The sequence below is a fragment of the Ovis aries genome, chromosome 4, assembly GCF_016772045.2.
Source record: "Ovis aries strain OAR_USU_Benz2616 breed Rambouillet chromosome 4, ARS-UI_Ramb_v3.0, whole genome shotgun sequence".
In the NCBI taxonomy this organism is placed as follows: Eukaryota; Metazoa; Chordata; class Mammalia; order Artiodactyla; family Bovidae; genus Ovis; species Ovis aries.
Window position 1 is genome coordinate 61984508 of NC_056057.1, and position 21149 is coordinate 62005656.

General features: G+C 43.4%; 1 protein-coding gene across 7 annotated transcripts in view; it reads left to right on the forward strand.

Moving 5' to 3' along the window:
* Positions 1–21149, forward strand: part of ELMO1 (engulfment and cell motility 1) — a 581422-nt gene that overhangs the window by 522917 nt on the left and 37356 nt on the right. For all 7 annotated transcript variants that reach the window (XM_060414767.1, XM_027968620.3, XM_060414768.1 and 4 more), the window contains one exon: positions 17409–17572. In XM_060414767.1, the coding sequence (XP_060270750.1) occupies positions 17409–17572 (164 nt within the window). The remainder of the gene's footprint in view (positions 1–17408; positions 17573–21149) is intronic.

The window sequence follows — 21149 nt, forward strand, 5'->3', positions numbered from 1 at the left end:
GAGCAGCACACAGATGGTATTGTGGAGAACCACATCTACTCTTCAGTGCTATCACACTCCCTTTTATTTGCTTGTCTCTTTTATTCACTTACTCATCCATTTATTTATTTATTACTAGCACGGAAGTTTCCTTTAACTTCCAGGATCCTTCCTGAGATCTTCTAGAAGCCTCACCTCCACTTTTAGGGAATATAGTTATTGGTTTGGGCAAAATTATTGGGCAATAATTATTGCCCTGAGGGTAAGAACTTTTCATTTTTTTTTATACTCAAAGAAGAAACCAAAAGGACAAGTTACTTTGAGAATATGAGATTTCAGAAAAAGAAGTTTGAACAAATACCAATAAACAGTTTGTAACATTTGCAGTATCATGGTTTATTCAGCATTTCATCAATCCTTGTGCACCTGTACATACTAGCCTATAGTTACTAGCCTGTATAGAAATATGGGTGGCTACCAAGTAACTGAAGTCACCAGGTTTCAAGTTTGGTTTCAAAGGAGTGTCGTCTTCTGCACCATCTCAGTGACACTTGTCCCCTTTGACTCCTAACATCTTTGGTTCTTACAAGTTCTCAGGCATTCCTTCTAGGAGAAAATGGTTCTGTTTATCCCATCAGCAGACACCACTGGGAAAAATAGATATCATTGTCTTCCCCTCATATCCCCCAGAAAATTCTTGGACCCCAGTTTTCACCTGTCAGACTTCCCTGGTGGCTTAGATGGTAAAGAGTCTGCCTGTAATGCGGGAGACCTGGGTTCAATCCCTAGATTGGGAAGATCCTCTGGAGAAGGAAATGGCCACCCACTCCAGTATTCTTGCCTGGAAAATCCCATTGATCGAGGAGTCTGGCAGGATACAGTCCATGGGGTCACAGAGTCAGACATGACTGAGTGACTTCACTTTCTTCACCTATCAGATGTTCATACTAACTGAAATTTGAAAAGAAAGGAAAAGGTGAGCATGCTCAACATCAGAAGGTCTACAGTTTGAACAAGGAGACCTATGTCTTCCCACTATTTTATACATTCAACAAACATGTGTTGGCCCCTCCTGAGTGTTTGGCATTGTTCTTAGACCCGTAACTAGGTTCTTTCCCTGAATAGTACACCATTTCCAGAGGTGTTATTGTTGACTTCAAATTGCCAAGATAGTGAGATAGAAATACTGTTTAGTTATTGGGTTGAACAACCTTCACAAGGACATACCATTGAACATAAGTTCAGATCCTGAAAGAACTTGAGCTATTTCTCAAGAAATTTGGTTTGGGGCACTGGGGCTTTTAAGAAAATTTAATCCAAAGTTATTGAACAATCAAATGTGTTAGGTAAAATTAACTATTGCTGACCAACATCGTTTCCTTCAGAGATGATAGGTAAGTGCTATTGTGAATACCAAATTCAATTGATTGGTAGTGACTTGCCTGCAGACAGAGTTCTGGTTCAGCAGGAAAGAAAGTGCCATGATGGATTAGTCATGTCTGCCACTGTCATGGGAGAGAAGAATGCTGAGATATGTGCTATATAATTGCCATCTAGGCTGTTTCCTTCAAAGGACCCATCAATAGGCACGGCAAGGGGGTGTCACATTCAGGTGAAAACAGGGCAGGCCCAGTGGATTTCTATGATAGTAGCTGCCTTCTTGGATGCATTAGATCCAAACCACCAAAAGACTGAAAGGATTTTGCAGAATCAGGGCACTTTGGGCGGTTTTAATCGTCTGAGCTTTGTGGCCATGGTGGTTGACAGGTTCTCCTTTAAAGATAATAAATAGCTCACAATTACTTTACTTTGGAAAGTGCTCTTCTGCCCTGGAACTCTGTAATAACCAGCCGTGGAAAAGGAAAGGCCTGGGGATTTATGAGATGTCCCAATTTACAACCATCTGGGAGAAATACAGCAGGACGTTGGTACATCAGTGTTTTAACCAGAGTTAATCCATCATTGCTACTGTACAAACCCTCTCTTTCCCTCTGTTTAAAACTATCACACAGATTTGACCCCAGACTTCACCAGGACGGGCCAGAAATCATGTTTTAAAACATGTAATTCAGAAATACAGTCAAATTGACCTTTGGTTTACTACACCGAAGGGGATATTTTCCAGGTATGAGAAATTTTAAAACCTACTAGCAATGAGAAGAAAAATGAGGTATAGTCTCTTCCTTCAAAGGGGAACCAGCAGTGAATACGTAATTTCAGGACACTCTGGGAAGTGAAGTCCTTGAAGTGATCAGACAAGAGCAATAACATATTTGTATGCACAGAAAAACAGTGGTATGCTAAATCGCCTCTTTGCTTGCCCTGCCCCCAAATTATATTGGTAACTCGCATCCATAGCACTTATTGAGGGCCACTGTTATTATTTGTTCACATCTATTTGTTCCTCCCGACTGCCTTTGACTTCTGTAAGAGTGAGCATTGGATCTAGTTCTTTGTGTTTCCAGCACTTCGGGACTGAATACATGCAGCTGACTCTAACTGCCTGGCAGTTAGGACGTCAACCCTCTGCACAGTCAAAATCCCACATATGATATGTAGTTTGGGCATTTCCTTGTAAGTGTGGCTCCACGTCTAAGGATTCGACCAGCTCTGAATCATGTAGCTGTCGTATTTCCTTTGAAGATAATCCACAAATAAGTGGACCCGCACAGTTCAAACCCATGTTGTTCAACAGTCAACTGTACTTCTAAAGCTTCTAATGCCATACCCGGAATTGACAACTCATTAGAGAAAATTTAGAAAATAAAAACATATTTATTCTTCATATGTTTTGTTGATGATTCAGCTGAATCTGTTTGGAAAGTAAAAAGCATTTCTAAATTTCTCAAGGAAGAATGGTCCACTTATAATATCACACTGTAAACTATAGAAACAAACATTTGATATACCATTTGCTTTAAACTGTAAAAACACAAGAAAATATTACATGTTATTTATGGATATGGGCATATGTAGAATTATAAAAATATCTACGGAAGGAATATATCCCTGGCAAGGGTAGAATGAGGAAAGGATGACACCTATGGCATTTGATATCTTTAAAAAAGACCTCTAAAACAAATATGGCAAAATGTTGACACAAATAAAATTAATATGGTGGATGATGAGTATCTGCTGTATTATTTTCTGTTGAAATATTTCATAATGTTGAAGTTTATAATTACTTTTTTAATGAAATAAGACCACTGAGAGGGAAAAAATATCACACTCTTAATTTGATGAGTACTGAAAAGGAAAAAGTGTTTGGAGAAGGATGGCAAGAAGATTCCCTCCTGTATGTCAGAGTTTATACCAGTGAGCTCTGCTGCGTGGCCATCCCCCTGCACAGTTTGTCTGCCGAGAGGCATCCACCAGCACTTTCACTTTGGTGCACTGTCCTTCCAGAATGACTTGTCGAAGCGATGATCCCCATGTCTTCAGAGTTCGGCAGCCTTGCCTCACCAGGCAAGGCTGGTTTATAGAAACCTTGACCTTGCCTTTTCTACCCCATTTCCCCTGTGTTCTTGCTTGAGGAGTCTGCTTATGAAAAGTTTATTCAATCTCCCTTCCAGAGGGGTGGGTTGTCCTCTTTCATTTGTCACTATTCAATAGCTTATGCAAACCTGCTAGGAGGGCCAAATGTGGGAGGCTTCAAGATTCACCCTCATTTACAGTAAGTACACAGTACATTTACAGTAAGTCTTCGCCATAAGAACCTTCAAAGTTGTGAAATTTCAAAGATGTGAATGTGTGTGCCATGAATATCTAGCGTGAGTGAAACGGCATCCTGCCTTCCGTCTTCTATTACTGATGATCCTTCAGCTCTACCATCTTCCATCTCCTTTCCCTCCTCCAGTCATTAACTCTTCTTTCCTGCTCAATCTATGCCAGCCCCTGAATGTCGGCTGTTGTACGATACTGTCGTACTTTTCAGGGTACTTTAATGGCCTGAAAACCAGCCCCATTGGTTTCTGCCTCTCTCACCACACATGGTCATGCATTTTGACTGACTTACTTGACATGTTGTTTATTCAAAGCCATGGAATTAAATGCCACCCACTAATGTGATTGGCAGGGACTTTGCTTGCCTGAGGCAAGCATCCTCAGACACTGGTGAAAATAGCTCCCTGCTGTCCACCAGAGCCTTCAATTAGCTAACCAGCAAATCTAGCCTGATGGCTGTATTAATCTGGCTCCCTGTTTCAGTGGGGAAAAGAAGCTTGGTCACAGGACTGTTTGCCTCTTGATCTTCCTTGCTCTAAGGGCAGGATGCAGAGGGAAGGCATTAATCCCAGCCCTCACCTTTTCTGCCTCCTCTTTTGAACTGGCTCCCTGTGGATGCTGGAGAAACTGAGAAGGATGTTTCTTCCACATCCATTGTTCTTCCACAAAGCCAGCTCTAATTGATTTTGAGATGAATTGCTAGTTGAAATGTTTTTTTTTTTTTTTCTGGCTGTAAAGAAGCCTGAAACCTTAAATTAAAATGCCTTCTTGTGAAGAGCAGGGCAGCTGTTAGTGCCTGTGTCTTCATCATCAGATGTGAAATCACCCAGTTAGCACCTGCATGGAACCACAGATCAGACATCATATAATAAGTTATTTGGGGGCTGATGGCAAAGCCCTCAGAGCTCTTAGTTTGGATGATGATCAGATTCTCAGGATGATTGAACCTGCCTGAGCATCACTACCCCCTGCCATCTGATTCCTACTTTATTTGTAGTTAAACCAGGGGCAGTTCTGAGCAAGGAAAAGGCAGTGCCAAGCAGCTAGCTCCATTTCTAACAGCTCTGGTGCCATCTGCTTTGCTCTCGGGGTGAGTTTTCAAAAGTTATTTTTCATAGTCTCTCTAATAATAGCCCTCCATCAGGTTCCCCAGGCCCGTCTGGACACTGCCAACCACAGGCTTGCTCACTCAGTGTTGGCACTCAGGCATCTGCCATGTATCTGGAAATGCTGATGTTGATTGCTGCCTGGGGGACTGTGGGCTTATTGGGAGGGCGGTGGCTGCCCTTGCTAAAGTGGGTCCCTGAGCAGCACCTGAGCCAGGTAGCAGATGCTTGCACCATGGTGACTAGGGCCACCTCAGTGAGAAGTAGCCCAGGGAAAGTTACCCAGCTCCTGAGTGAGGGTGGCATCAGAGAGCCCTGTCCAAGCCTGCTCAGATCCGATGCAGTCTCCTGACCATCTCTCTGACTGTCCCAGGTGAGAGTACTCACCCTGTCCACACTGTAGCTAGTACCTGAAGGCCAGCCCTTGAGGGCTGTAACAAGCCAAGCTCTGGGTTCCTCATTTGTAAGTTGAACGTCCCTTTCTCTTTTTCCTGAAATGGCAGTCATCATTGCTACTTCCTACCTTCTTATGCCTCCTTGTTTAAGACCAGTAGCCCTCAACCTCAGCTGAATATTAGTGCCTCCTGGGGAGCTTTGTAGAGCGTGACCAGTGGGTTTTCAGTTCTGAAACCCATTCCCAGCTAGATGAATCAGAATCTATGGGGGTGAGGCCAGGCAAAGGTTCATTTTGGATTTTGTTGTAGACTGAGGGTTGGGGATTACTGATTTTGAGGCTATTTCTTCTTTTAATCATTTGTCCATCTGTCATATATTAAACAGACCTTTTGTAAATTACTATGTGATCGGATCATGCAGACTCTGAATATACAAGAGTCATCCCCAAGAAGGACAGTGCCCATAACATTATGATACAGTCCTATGAGGGGAGAATAGGTGGTCCGACATTGCCTTTAGTGAGAGGGCAGCAGGTCAGAGATGGATTTCTAGATTTGAAGAATGAGCAGGTATTGGAAGGAGGTCATTAGTCACAGGTAGGAGGAAATAAGCACAAGTGAAGCTACAGGATGAAGTTCAAGGCACTGGGAGGATCTCAGTGTGGCTGGATCATGGAATCTGAAGGGTGATGCAGTATAGAAGGCATCAGCTGGAGGGGAGTGGAAGGAACCAGGAGGGCCCACGTGGTCACACTGACAGAGTCAGTCTTCACAAACAGGCAGTGATGAGATTACCTTTTGGAAATAATCCAGCCTCTATGTAGAGGGTCTGGAAAGGGCAGAGTTGAAGCCAGAGGCTCTTGGGAAGCCACATCAGGTGATGAGGCAGGGCTCCAGGGGTGGGTCAGTGATAACAATGTGAAGTCGAAGAAAAGAATAGATATTTAAGAGGAGAATGAGCATCTCACGCTTCTGAAAACTATAATCCTCCTAGCAAAATTCCCAACTTTCATGTACATTAAGCTTCCCCAGCCCAGAGAGTTCCACTGTTTGGATCATTGCTACTTTGTCTTTCATCACTCATCAAAGGCATAATGAAACTCCGAGTTGCAATACCAGCACAGTACAGATACATGGGGCCCTAGGAACAAGACTGTCAGCAGTTTGCATTCCAGACTCTGACTTGGGAGGAGTCAAACCAATGGAGCATCCCAGTCTTCAGTGAACTCTTCTTATTCTCAGCTCCTGGGTTCATATCTTGGCTTTAGATTTGATGCATAGTAAGCCTAGTGTTTGCTGGATTCAGAAATGCCTTCTTAGAGCGGTCCGGTTGTGGTGACCTCACAGCCCACGTTACACACAGCACTGGGCTTTGGCTCAGAATTAGGTCATCGACACCCCCTCTGAGGGATACTCACAGGAGCTCAGAGAACTATTAAGACCCGCTGAAGCATCAGAGGCAGGGAGAGGCTAAATAGCTTGCTGGTTCTTATGATTATCACATGCCAGGCTTAGATCATGTCCTCTATGAAGTGCAGAGACACTTTATTTCATTTATTAATGAACAGACTATTTCACATTCATCTGGTATAATTTGAGGACATAGGATGAAATAGAGAATGGGCTGGAGGTTGCACACCAGCTGAGCTGATTTGTGATTTCAGAACAGTTTCTATTCACTTACGTTAAGCCTGATACCATGAGGCCCTAGAGAGTCAGGCCCATCAGCAGGGGCCTGCACTTGTCCAACCCCAGTAGGAGGTGTGGTAGAAGGAAGCAAGGATGGGCCAGAGTGTCTTCCAGTCCCTGAAACCATTTTGAGGAAGAGCTGAGAAAACTGTTTAAAGAAGCAACTCTTTAATCTGTCTGAATCAATTTATATTCAGTGCAACCTAAATATAATCTTGAATTGCCCTGCACATGTTATGAACCCCCCGGGTTGTCATGAGGATTTTTGCATGCTGCAAGGAAGATTTTTTTCCTTTCGATAAGCTGTTGGTGATTCACAGGAAGCCTCCTAATGATGGGTATAGTGTAATGGGGTAAATACTGTGCATCTTCTAATCCTAACTAGAGATATTCACCTCCACTTTATAGACAAGGAAACAAGATTGAGAGAAGCTAGAGCAATTTGCCCAGTTAAGTGAGTGATGGAGTCAGATTGTGAAATGAGCACTGCCTAATTCTAAAGCCAGGCATTTTTCTTCTATACCAGGGGTTAGCAAACTCCCACCTGCAGGCTGTATACCCAGTCCACCAGCTATCTTGTCAAATGAGGTTTTATTGGAACACAGCCATGCTCATCATTTCTTATTATCTGTGGTCACTTTCATGGCACCACAGCAGAGCTGGGTAGCTACTACAGACACTATATGGTCCACAAAGCTTAAAATATTTATTATCTGGCCCTTAAGAGAAGTTGCCAACCTCTGCTGTAAATCAAACTGCCCCAAGATAAATACAGAAAAATTAAATCCGGCTCCTTGGGCTAAGAAATCACTTTTGTTTTTTCTTTCTTTCATTTAATATACTTGATTTGTTGTTGTTCAGTCGCTAAGTCATATCTGACTCTTTGCAACCCCATTGGCTGCAGCATGCCAATACACTTGATAGTACTCAGCAGAAACTCTTGTTTGCTTGAACTGACTCAGGCAGTCCGTTCCCTACCTATGGCAGAACTATAAAGTGAAATCATCTCTAGTTTCCAGAAGCTATCCTAAGTTTAAAGACCTCTAAAGGATGGAGGTCAGTTGACAGCCTACATCTGGTTCAGTAACTGTCCCTGCCAGGTAAGTCACCAGTTTTTACCCTAACTTCCTGAACTTTTTCTAGGCAAGGCCACTTCTCCCCACATTCTAACCTTGGAGTGAGTCCCAATCTCCAGAAAAGTATCCTGCTTATACGTGGGTATCTGGGGTCTCCCTTCCCCCAGACTCCTCTCCAGGTAGAATCCCTCAAGTTTTCTGAGCCTTCTGTTGTTTTATGTAAAGAACATTTTGGGAAGAAAAATGGTTCCAGTCCTAAACCCAGCAATGAGAACTCTCCCTCATGAGTCATTTTAAAGCTGGGCCGCATTGGCATCTGTCTTCTCTAAGACAGCCTTTTCTCTTCATCATGGAGATAAATCCATTTAACGGGCACCACTGGTTGGGTAATTGTATGTTTGTAAGCATCCCTTTGAGTGGTATACTGCCGTGGCTTCTTCCAAAACCCCTCACTCAACTTCAGATCAGCCCCTTCCAGCTCACCTCTGGAAGAAAGCCCAGAACGACCTCTGGAACCCTAAGACACCATCTCAAAGCCACAGATGTTATTCCTTAGGCTGTGGAAAAGTGCTCTCTGAGAGGTGTGTTAGCAGCCTTAGAGTTCTGTTAAGGTTGCATTTGTTTAATTCTATAGATGAACAGTAGAAGCCTGAGAATCTTTAGTATTGAGCCTATCGGTCATTACAGTCTGGAAGATACTTGTTATGTACCATGGGCCACAATACAAACAAGAAACAGCGCCTGCTTTCCAGGGATTTACAATCTAGATGGGGTTACAGGTACACTAGTCATTAACTTCATTAACTTCATTGCTTTATAGGCATATGACAAGAATCTCTATAGAGGCCACACTAAAGGCTCAGAAGTGGTGCTGGACATCTGCTGAGATCAGAGGTTCTCACACTTGAAGGTGCATCAGAATCACCTAGAGCAGCTATTAAAACACTGATTCCTGGGCCCAACCCTAAAGTTTCTGATTCCATGGGCCTGGGGTGGGCCTAAGAAGCTGAATTTCTAGCAAGTTGCCAGGTAATACAGATGTGGTCTGGGAATATTTTTATAGGAGGAACCTCTGACATAATTTCATTCTCAGAAGGTAAGGGGACTCAAATTTGTCATAAATCTAGTATGTTCCATTCAGTGTCAGATGCTTTGCACATAATATGTTTAGATTTTACAACAACCCTGTGGACTCTACTATTATGTCCACTTCACAGTGAGCAAACTAAAGCTTGAGAAGGGGAACTAGTGTTTGCTAACTATCTACAATATACCATGCAGTTTTAGGCTTTACCTCATTAACAATAAACAGTGTGTGTATGTGTGTGTGTGCACTTCATTGCTGAGTTGTATCTGACTCTTTGCAGACCCATGAACTGTAGCCTGCCAGGCTGCTCTGTCCATGGGATTCTCCTGGCAAGAATACTGGAGTGGGCTGCCATTTCCTACTTCAGGAGATCTTCCCAACTCAGGGATTGAACACGCACCTCTTGCATCTCCTGCATCAGCAGGAGGATTCTTTATCACTAGCACTCTGATGAATCTAAAATGATTCATTCTCCCAGTTTACAGATGACAGAAATGAGTCTGGGAGGAATTGAGTGTCTTGAGGAAGTTGGCAGCCTGGTTTCGAAATTGTGTGTGTTGAGCTCTAAAGGCTGTGTAGCTGCCCTGCAACCAGTACCCATCCTTTGGCTGAAAACTACTAACGTGAACTCCAAAAGCATATTTTCTCTAATACCTGAGTCATGCACGGCCTACCTCCTGCCTTTGCTCTTGCCAGTGCCTCTTCCTGGAGGGACATTTTCCTTTTCCATTACATCGTAACTCCCATTCATCCTTCAAGTCCCAGCAACAGTCTTGTCTCAACCGTGTAGACTTTGCTGACATCCCTCCTTTCCCCAGCTGGCCCAGGAAGAAAGATACCTTTGTTTGTGTCCCAGTATACATTACTGAATTCCATCACACCACCCAAAATCCTCTGATGATTTTTCATTAGTAATAGAAAAAACAATCCACATTTTTCATCTTAGTCAGTGAAGCCACCTACCGTCTTCCCAGCCTTCCCTCTCAGCTCCACCTCATTTCTCCAATTAAATGAAACCACCAGCCACTCTTCTCCACCCAGAGCTGTTCTCTCCTCTCTCTGAGCTTGCCTCATGCCATTTCTTCCACTGAGACCGGCTTCTTCCCTGCTCCTCCTCATGTCCATATCTGGCCTCTCCTTAAATCCCAACCAAAGTCCCCATTCTGCACCCTCAGCCCTCTGGCACTTGAGAGGGGCTCAGGAAATATTTGAGGGATGAATATCTTGCCCATTCGCCACTATGACATCACTTCTTCTCTTGGAAGATGCAGATGGAGTTGCAAATCTTTCCCTTTCCCAGGCCAGGAGCTCATTCCACACAAGCACATTCAGTCTTAGGGCCTTTTACATTGTAGATGCTCAGAAACAGTTGTTGAATGAATGGATGAATGATGCTGGATAAAGATGTAACTGGTGTGTCAGGGTCAAAGAGCTGATGAGACCAGGAGGGCACAGAGGCTCCATGGATCAGAAGCTCATTGCAGTTAACAACAATGAAACCAGAGCACCGTTAGACTGCCAGCATGCTTGATTCTGTTCAGGGATACCCAGCATTTACACCTTTAACCCACTCTGCCAAGGAGCTAAAAGGTTTCTCCATTTAAAGTACAAGTGTCTTGTGGGACCCCCACTTCTTTTGTAACATATGATGTTACTATAGTCAGCGTGTGCTGGGAAGACTCCAGAAACACACGCTTCAGACCACAGGCACGGTTCAGACCTTGACTGAATAATCAGTCAATACCAAATGCAAATTCTAAGAGTATGTTTTCTTTGATGTCTGTGGCAAAGCACATGTTGTAATTAGAAGTTTTAAGTTCATTGATTTGCTCATGCCTCTGCAACACCACTGTGGGTTTTTCAGAAAATGATTAAAGGTTTTCCAAAGAGGATGGGGTTAAAGATGGTGGTTGTGAGTATCCTGATTTAAATTGCACACATAAAGCATTAACAGAGACTTCACATCATTAATTCTAGTTCTTGTAGAAGGTATGCTGCAAAGGAATAGAAGGCTAGTTGACCCCTCTGACTATTTTGCCACTTCTTAAGGAAACAATGACATCTGTAGCTCAGGTCACTGCTCTTGGTCATAGAACAGTGGCCAATGCCAAAAAAGTGTGAGGTAGGCAAAACCAGTATCTGGCTGCTGTTTTATCCTGTATACCTACCGCTTGCTTCCCTTTTCCTGGGGCCAGTGCCATCCAGACCTCTTCACGCTTATCAACCTACTCCTAAGAAAAGGGCTATATTTTCTTCAAACTGAAGTGTAAATGATTGTTGGGGATTTAAAGGATTGTTCCACTTATGGATGCTTACATCTAGCAGGGATCAAAGTCTTAAGCAAAAGAAATGGAATTCTAACAGTGGATTTTAAGTGCAGAGTATAAGTAGAAGCTGAAGAGTTTCCCATACTTGCATAAGGGAGTATCATTTCCATGCAAAGGTACAACCATGAGCATATAAATGAAGATGATTTTAACTTATTTGTTTTCACAATAGCTTTATTGTTCCTACCCAGTGCCCTTTTCCTATTTTTCCTCCAATCTGGGCAACGTCAGCCTCTTAAATTGGTATTCCTGCATACTTCATTGCTTATGTTCATTGAGATCTTCGGTTGAAAGTGACAAGAATCCCATTCAAACCATTTCCAGAAAAAAGGCTGATGTAATCAAACCAGCAAATACCAGGGTTGAACTGACTTTGTGGTTGTAGAAGACGATGGCACCCCACTCCAGTACTCTTGCCTGGAAAATCGCATGGACAGAGGAGCCTGGTGGGCTGCACTCCATGGGGTTGCAAAGAGTCGGACACGACTGAGCGACTTCACTTTCACTTTTCACTTTCATGCATTGGAGAGGGAAATGGCAACCCACTCCAGTGTTCTTGCCTGGAGAATCCCAGGGATGGGGGAGCCGGGTGGGCTGCTGTCTGTGAGGTTGCACAGAGTCGGACACGACTGGAGCGACTTAGCAGCAGCAGCATGGCTTCATCATCGGGCTTCCCCAGTGGCTCAGTGGTGAAGAATCTGCCTGCAATGCAGGAGATGCAAGTTCGATCCCTGGGTCAGGAGGATCCCCTAGAGGAGGACATGGCAACCCACTCCAGTATTCTTGCCTGGAGAACCCCATGGACAGAGGAGCCTGGCAGGCTACAGTCCAAAGGGTCAGACACAACTGAAGTGACTTAGCACATGCACATGGCATCACCATTATTAACACATTCCTTGTCTCTCTCTTTCTCTGTCTCTCCACCCCCCCACACACACGTGCACACGCTTCTAACTTTCTTGTGTCTGATTCTACTGGCATCAGGCTCATTATCTTCCACTCTGCCGTATGTTAAGGGACATTCTCACAGTTCTCAATGTGAGGCGAAAAGAGCAGTTCTGCCTCAAGTCGAGTCAGAAAAGTCTGGGAAGGATGCTGATTGGTCAGTTCATGCTACATGCCCTCTTACTAGCATTATCATTGTGTCTAGTCACACGTAGTCTAGGGACTGTCATCTCTGACAGCTCCTTAAGAAACTCATGAAATAAGAGAATCACCTGGCCCTCTGAGCCTGTGTTTTCTCATCTATAAAATGAGGAAAGTGGAGAGAGCTGTTAAGACTCCCCCAGCGTTAACCTAATTCTATTTTAAAACCTCTTCGTTTTTGGTGTTCTAGTTGCTATATCTTTGTCTCTCTTACATGTCCTACCTCCCGCTAGAAGGTCAAATGACATTAGGAGATGACAATTACAACCTTGGCTCAACTCTGAGTTTCTCTAAATGAGGAAAGGGGCAGCTCCTGCAGTGCCCCTCACATGAAACTACAAAGTGTTATAATTCAGCCTTGACCATATTTAGCCACCATTTATACTGCAAGATATGAGATGGTCACAATTTCAAAATTTGTAAAGCATTCCAAATTTAGCATTTTGCCTGAGTAAAAAAAGAAGCAGATCAGGTGGAAGGTCAACTGGAAATTTTCCTCTCTTCCGTTACACTGGGGGCATGAAACAATGTTTATGTAACTGGTTCCAATTCAGACACAGCCCAGGTTTCAAGCAGTTAAGATGTGGTAGTTTCCATGTTATTTACCTATTTCAACATCACTGAATATGCATACTTTATTCTAAATTCATGTGACATCCTCTTCTTTGAAATACCTTCCCATCTGCCAACAATGTTTATCCATCCGTCTGCTCTGTCACATCCACATTTCAACTGTCATAATCTTTGCTCATCCTGGTTCTCTTATTAGACCCTTAGTTCACACAAGGCTAAGACCATGCCTTCAGTTCAGTTCAGTTCAGTCACTCAGTCACGTCCAACTCTGCAACCCCATGAACTGCAGCACACCAAGCCTCCCTGTCCATCACCAACTCCTGGAGTTTACTCAAACTCATGCCTATTGAGTCGGTGATCCCATCCAACCATCTCATAATCTGTTGTCCCCTTCTCCACCTGCCCTCAATCTTTCCCAGCATCAGCATCTTTTCAAATGAGTCAGCTCTTCGCATGAGGTGGCCAAAGTATTGGAGTTTCAGCTTCAGCATCAGTCCTTTCAATGAATACCCAGGACTGATCTCCTTTAGGATGGACTGGTTAGATCTCCTTGCAGTCCAAGAGACTCTCAAAAGTCTTCTCCAACACCACAGTTCAAAAGCATCAATTCTTTGGCACTCAGCTTTCTTTACAATCCAACTCTCACATCCATACACGACTACTGGAAAAACCATAGCCTTGACTAGACGGACCTTTGTTGGCAAAGTAATGTCTCTGCTTTTGAATATGCTATCTAGGTTGGTCATAACTTTCCTTCCAAGGAGTAAGCGTCTTTTAATTTCATGGCTGCAGTCACCATCTGCAATGACTTTGGAGCCCAAAAAAATAAAGTCCGACACTGTTTCCATCTGTTTGCCATGAGCACTCAGCAGTGTTTGTTATGTTGATTTCACAAATGATGCTTCTCGAGCAAATTTTTGTTAAAAGTTTCTATCAATACAGTCTGATTGGGACATCCCTGGTGGTCCACTGGCTAAAACTGCACTCCTAATGCACAGGGGCTAAGTCAGAGATTCCTGATCAGAGAATTAGATTCCACATGCCACAGATAAAAATCCTGCATGCCACAAGTAAGACCCAGCACAGCCCGATACATAAATAAAAATATTTTTTAAAATAAAGTCTGACTTGTGGTAACCCTAAAAACCCATGGAATTACACTGCAGAGAGTAATCCAGCCATGGCCCCAGAAAGTCCCGTGAGTCAGTGGCCTGGAGGACAGTTGCCTTCATGCCTTTCAGTTCAGTTCAGTTCAGTCGCTCGGTCGTGTCCGACTCTTTGCGACCCCATGAGTTGCAGCACACCAGGCCTCCCTGTCCATCACCAACTCCCGGAGTTCACCCAAACTCATGTCCATCAAGTCAGTGATGCCATCCAGCCATCTCATCCTCGGTCGTCCCCTTCTCCTCCTGCTCCCAATCCCTCCCAGCATCAGAGTCTTTTCCAATGAGTCAACTCTTCGCATGAGGTGGCCAAAGTACTGGAGTTTCAGCTTTAGCATCATTCCTTCCAAAGAACACCTAGGACCGATCTCCTTCAGAATGGACTGGTTGAATCTCCTTGCAGTCCAAGGGACTCTCAAGAGTCTTACATCAGAGGTATCACCAGCAGCCTCTTTACAGGGCAAGCATGGCACACAGTCCTCTGAGAACAGTGTTGCCTACTGGATAAAGCAGATCCATAGTGAATGATACAGATCTGTCATCCTTTGCATTTTCTTCTGAAGTTTCTCAAGATTCCTGCAATTAGATTTATTTCTTGTGATAAAATACTTCGTGCCTGATAGTCCCTATGAAAATGCAAATAGATCACCTAGTAGTGGGTAGTCTTACTGTGGGCATGGATTCTTAAAGGTTAGAAGCATATAAGGAAAAATAAAGGTTGAAAGCACTTGAAAATAGACAGACTTGTTTGTCTCCCAGCCACCTATGACTCATCTTACCCTTGGTTCAGCCATGTTCAGTTGACTAAAGGAAAGTGTGGTTAACATGGGATTCCTGGTTACACGAGGGCAAGGGCAAGCAGTGTGCATGCAGATGGCTAAAGAGTGAGCTATCAGACATCCCTGAGCTAAGAGGACTCGTGGGCTTATGGATTCCCCCAAGGCTCTGGTTTTTCTGAGGGCACATTTGGTTTTGCTACCAAGAAGGATTCATTTCTTGTTCTGCCTCTCAAAGCCTCTGGACCCCAGCAGATCACTGGACAGGTCCTTATTTGTAATAGGACAGCTACGTGAAAGACATCCACTTGGAGAAAGCACCCTGTACCATCAGAGAGGGGCAATGCCATTAAACAGAGCTCAGCCAGTGTAACTGGCTGTCCAGTGTGTAGAGGACATTTCAGCTGCCTAATATTACTTGAGATGGTGAGATTTTTTTTCCCATCACCTGGCCATCACTCGAGTTTGAAAGTTCTGGTTGCCACAGTCTTTTCCATCCTGTAAAACTGTTACTTCTGTTCAATAACATTTCATGAAATATTGACATTTTGGTGGGACTAGTCAGTGAGTGGGATTCTCTGGTAGCTCAGATGGTAAAGAATCTGCCTGCAGCACAGGAGACCTGGGTTTGATCCCTGGGTCAGGAAGAAGCCCTAGAGGAGGGCATGGCACCCCACTCTAGCATTCTTGCCTGAAGAATCCCATAGATAGCAGAGTCTGGTGGGCTACATTCCATAGGGTTGCAAAGAGTCAGACACGACAAGCAGCTAATACTCTTTTATTTCCCATCAGTGAGCAATTACTATCTACTGTGCTTGAATTTTTGAATGACTAACTGTTTAGAAGCCATAGGAGCATACTGAGATCACATTCATAATGATGGGATAGGTGGTACCCCAGGGCTGTTCAACACTCAGTGTATGTTCTGTTCACCATACAGGTATCTTAGATCTCTACTAGATATGTGTGACCTTCGAGAAGTTCTCAATCCTTCTCAGTAACCATTTTCGTATATATTTTTTTCAATGTTGTACTTTATATTATAGTTGATTTACAGTGTTGTGTTAGTTTCAGCTGTATAGAAAAGTGATTAAAGTGATTAATTATACATATTCATATATCTATTCTTTTTCAGATTCTTTTCCCAATATTGAGTCCATTTTCTTATCTTTAAAGTAGTAGTAGAAACATATACTGTACTGTATTGAAAAGAGGATTAAATGAGTTGATGATCAGCAAAGTGCCTGACACCGAACCTAGCACATAATTGAGGTGCACTGGTGATCTACTCTTATTTTTAAGTTGCAGATGACCCCAGAATGTTGGTATGAAGGCAGTAAACTACAGCATTTACAGTCAGCCCTAAGTTCAAATCTCAGCTCAACCACCTACCCATCATCTATAGAATTTTGGACTAGTTAAGGTTTTCAAAGCTTCAGTTTCTGCATATAGGAATAATGATGATACCTATGTCCTGAATTTGAGTAGATTAAAATAAAGAATACATATGAAGTACCTTTTGTAGTATCTGGCTCATAGTAGGTATGTTATCAAAGGCAACAATTGTTGTTAGCATCTGTAATGGAGGATTTGAAAAAAAGAAGCAGCAAGGTTACAGTCTCTTGGATACCTCTGTGTGTTTTCTGGTCTTTTCCTGCTCTAGATATTTGGATGAAGATGAATCTGCATTAATAGAGGCAATGGTTAATTGTCTCCTTGTGGCCTGGACCTGTCCTGAAGCAGCCAATTACCATATTCTTCTTTTTTTTCTTGAGGCTTCCAATGGGATGCATCAGTTCTAATTCAGTAGACCTCTCTTTTCAGTGCCTGGCTCAGAGAGGCAATACCACATACACATTTCTGGATATATCATCTGTATGAACACTCAGACCTTAACTACATGGCGAAAGCAATCCAGGAGGGACTGGTGTAGGTATTATTTCACATTCACTTGAACCAGTGCCAACCAAACTTCCACAGTTAATTGTGTCTCAGAGAGTTTCTCCTGGAAAAAAATAATGATTATGCAGACTTCTGGCTGTTGCTAAGACTCCTTTTTTCCTTGACTTTGCATCCTCTACAGTCATACAGTATATCAAGCAAATGAATAGGTATATACCCTCCCACCCTAAGTCTCCCTCTCCCTTCCCAATTCAGAGTTAGTCAATCCACCTTTTCCTTGCAATTCCAGTAGTATAGGAGGAAATGGAAGCTGTATATCATAGTAGTTGACTCTCTGGAAAAGCACACTCCAAGTTAGGGCCGAAAGTGCAAATGAAAGGGCTAGGGAACCATAATCTGTGAAAGATTTTTCTGAATGAGTAAGGTCAATCCCCAGGAAAATTATGGTCTTCCTTCAATCTCACAGGTAATGCAGGTGGTGAAGGAACAGGTTATGAGAGCTCTTACAACCAAGCCTAGCTCCCTGGACCAGTTCAAGAGCAAACTGCAGAACCTGAGCTACACAGAAATCCTGAAAATCCGCCAGTCTGAGAGGATGAACCAGGAAGATTTCCAGTCTCGCCCGATTTTGTAAGTTACCTCTGACCTCTGCCTTCTCAACAGCTCTGACGCACCATTTCTAGAGTGAAAGCCCATCACCCAGCTGGGCTGTGTTGCATGGAAAGCCAATGAAAGATCTCTACTCAGTTCCTGAAGTCTCAGCAACTCCTTGAGAAAGGCTGGGCAGGGGTGGGCTACGGGGAGGTGGAGACAGGAGGTGCTGGCAGGAGAATCTAAACCAAGAAGTGACCCAGTTACTGATGAGTCCTCTCAGGATTTGTAGCTGAAAAGACTGGAAACTTTTCTAATACTTGGGACAATCTCTTTTGTTTTGTCCATAAAGCTATATTCTATGTAGGCACTCTTGAATGGCAAGATGTTCTGCTCCAGCCAAAATGAGACTTAGTGATAATTAAAACAAGAGGAACATTGAAGTGTCATGAGTGGGAGGGAGCGCGAGCTTGAAAGGGAGCGACCCGCTGTCTCCCTGCCCCATTGGCTCTGCTTCGCATCAGAGCATCTTCCGTGGCTATCAGCAGAACATCTCTTGTAGCTATCAACCCAGAGGCCTCAGGTGAAGAATCAGGGGGCTCCTTTTCACAGGACTTTGCATCAGGCGCACTTGCAATGGTTCTGTAATTTCATCTCCATCTTTGTGATGTTCTAAACCTTGAACATGAACACTGTTTTAGACTGTTGTTTCCTTTATCTTTTCTTAGTATTGACCTGTTTATCTTCCTGTGTCCTTTTCTTAGAACTAGGTCAGTTTTGTTACCTTATACTTCATAGGAAAGAAAATAGGAAACAGGATGGGAAGTAAAGGTGTTTGACATTTACTCTTATTCTTCCTTCGAAAGACTAAATGTGGCTTCTTCTGAACTTTCCTATGAAACCATCTTACATCCTTGGTGTCATGAAGCACCTCTTCAACATCTCTTTCTCTCTCTCTGATTCCTTTTCTTTATCCCTGCTTTCTGTTTCTTGCTCCAATATATCTGATATGTTTAGTGCTTGGCGATTTGCAAAGTGTTCCCTCCTCGTGTTCCCTATGCTGTATCGTGTCCTCACAGCTGTGTGAGGAAGGCGAGTCTTATTTCTACTTGAGGACCAGAATATAGTCTAGAGAGGAGAGGACCTTGTTGGCAAGTGTAGGATCCAGGACTTGAACTCCAGCCCACAGATCCCTTAGCTAATTCTTCATTTCCCCTACCAGAGCTGCTTTGCCAAGCGCAAGACTAAGATGAAGTTTTAAAAAGTGCACAGAAAAAAACATAGCCAAGCTATAGCATCTACTCTGTGTTTGTTTTCAAGCCTTAAGAAGCATCATTAAAAGCTGCAGAGCAGAACTGTGGGCTTTTGTGGGGATGAGGTTAGGCAGCAGGGGAGGGAAATGCTTCCTCAGGGCCTTTGGCGGCTCACGCACGCTTAGCCGCTTAGCTGTATGCGACAGTTCGGACCCCATGAACTGTACACTGCTAAGCTCCTCTGTCCATGGAATTTCTCAAGCAAGAATACTGGAGCAGGTTGTCATTTGCAGTAGGTTGCCATTTCTTCCTCCAGGGGATCTTCCTGACCCAGGGATCAAACCCACATCTCCTACATCTCCTGCGTTGGCAGGCGGGTTCTTTAAAACTGAGCCACCTGGGAAGCCCCTTTGGCAGCTCACATCTATGTAAAACCTAAGCCATATCCACATCAAGCAGCAGGCAGCACTCGTAAGAGGCAGAGCTGGGGTTTCGCTTTGGTCATCAGCTATTAATAGACGAAGATAACAGCCCCTGAATACCAAGTAGAAAGAGCTTTGAATAAAGAGCTGACTCCTCAGAGATGGAGTTTATTTCTTTTTTTTAATTAAAAGAGTTTGTTATTGAAACATAGTTGACTTGCAATGTCATGTTAGTTTCAGGTGTACAGCAAAGTAATAGATAGATAGATAGGTACTTTTTCACATTTTTTTCCCTTATAGGTTATTATAAAATATTGAACATATTTCCCTAGGCTATATAGTGGGTCCTTGCTGGTTATCTGTTTTATGCATAGCAGTGTGTATATGTTAATCCCAAACTACTAATTTATCCCCTTCATCTGCTTTGGTAACCACAAGTGGCCATGTCTGTGTCTGTGGGTCTATTTCTGTTTTGGGTATAAGTTCATTTATATCATTCATTTTTTTTTTAGATTCCACATATACATGATATTAAATGATATTTGTCTTCCTCTGTTTGACTTGCTTCACTTAGCATGATAATCTCTAGCCCCATCCATGATGCTGCAAGTGGCATTATTTTATTCTTTTTTATGACTTAGTAGTATTCCATTGGAGAAGGAAATGGCAGCCCACTCCAGTGTTCTTGCCTGGAGAATCCCAGGGACGGGGGAGCCTGGTGGGCTGCCGTCTGTGGGATTGCACAGAGTCGGACACGACTGAAGCGACTTAGCAGCAGCAGCAGCAGTATTCCATTGTGTCTGTGTACCACATCTTCTTTATTCACTGCTCTGTCAATGGACATTTACGTTGTTTCCATGTCTTGGCTACTGTAGATAGTGCTGCTATGAACATAGAGGTGCATATGTTTTTTTGAATTATAGTTTTCTCCACACATATTCTTAGGAGTGGGGCTGCAGGATTCTATGGTAGTTCTATTTTTAGTTTTTAAGGAACCTCCATACTATTCTCCTGGAGAAGGCAATGGCAACCCACTCCAGTACTCTTGCCTGGAGAATCCCAGGGACGGGGGAGCCTGGTGGGCTGCCGTCTATGGGGTCGCACAGAGTCAGACACGACTGAAGCAACTTAGCAGCAGCAGCAGCGTACTGTTCTCCATAGTGACTGTATCAATTTATAGTCCTACCAACAACACAGGAGGGTTCCTTTTTCCCTCCACCCTCTCCAGCATTGATTATTTGTAGATTTTCATTGATGGCCATTCTGATTGGTGTGAGGTGATACCTGATGTAGTTTCTCTCTTGCAAGGAGGGACAGAGGCCCTTTGCCGCATCCTGGGACCCACAGTACTGAAATGTTGGATTTCATAATGTTTGTTTCAGCAGATGTGTGAACACAAGAAGATTTTATTATGCTTTTGACAACAATTCTTAAAGCCTAAAGAGAGTCTTAAGGGACCACTTCAGTTAAATCCAAAAGGCCAAGTGATTCTAAATTAATGTTTGACCATGACTTTGTTCCAAATAAGACTGTTAAGTGCTTGTCAAGTACAAACATTTTGCTCCTGCTTTGACTTCATATCTTTACGTCTCAAGGCTCTGCAATGACGTTCTGAAGTTTCATTTCCCTTGCTTTCCCTTTATTATAAGAAACTCTTATCTTTACATTTATTATTATATACCTGTATAGAGAGAAGCTCTGAAAATACAAAAGAAATCTCCTGTGGGTATATACATTGGCATCATCACTTGGGCATGGGACTGAAAACACCATGGTCCACCAGAGCTCTAGTAAAGTCATAAAAACTTGTCAGAGCTGTTTCATGGAGGAGGTCATGAACCAGCCTGGTCCCTACCTTGGCCCCTGAAGTAGGCAGGAGGCTACCAGCCTCCAGCTGCTTCTCCAGTGATGCTCTGTAGAATGATCTGCTAGACAGGAACT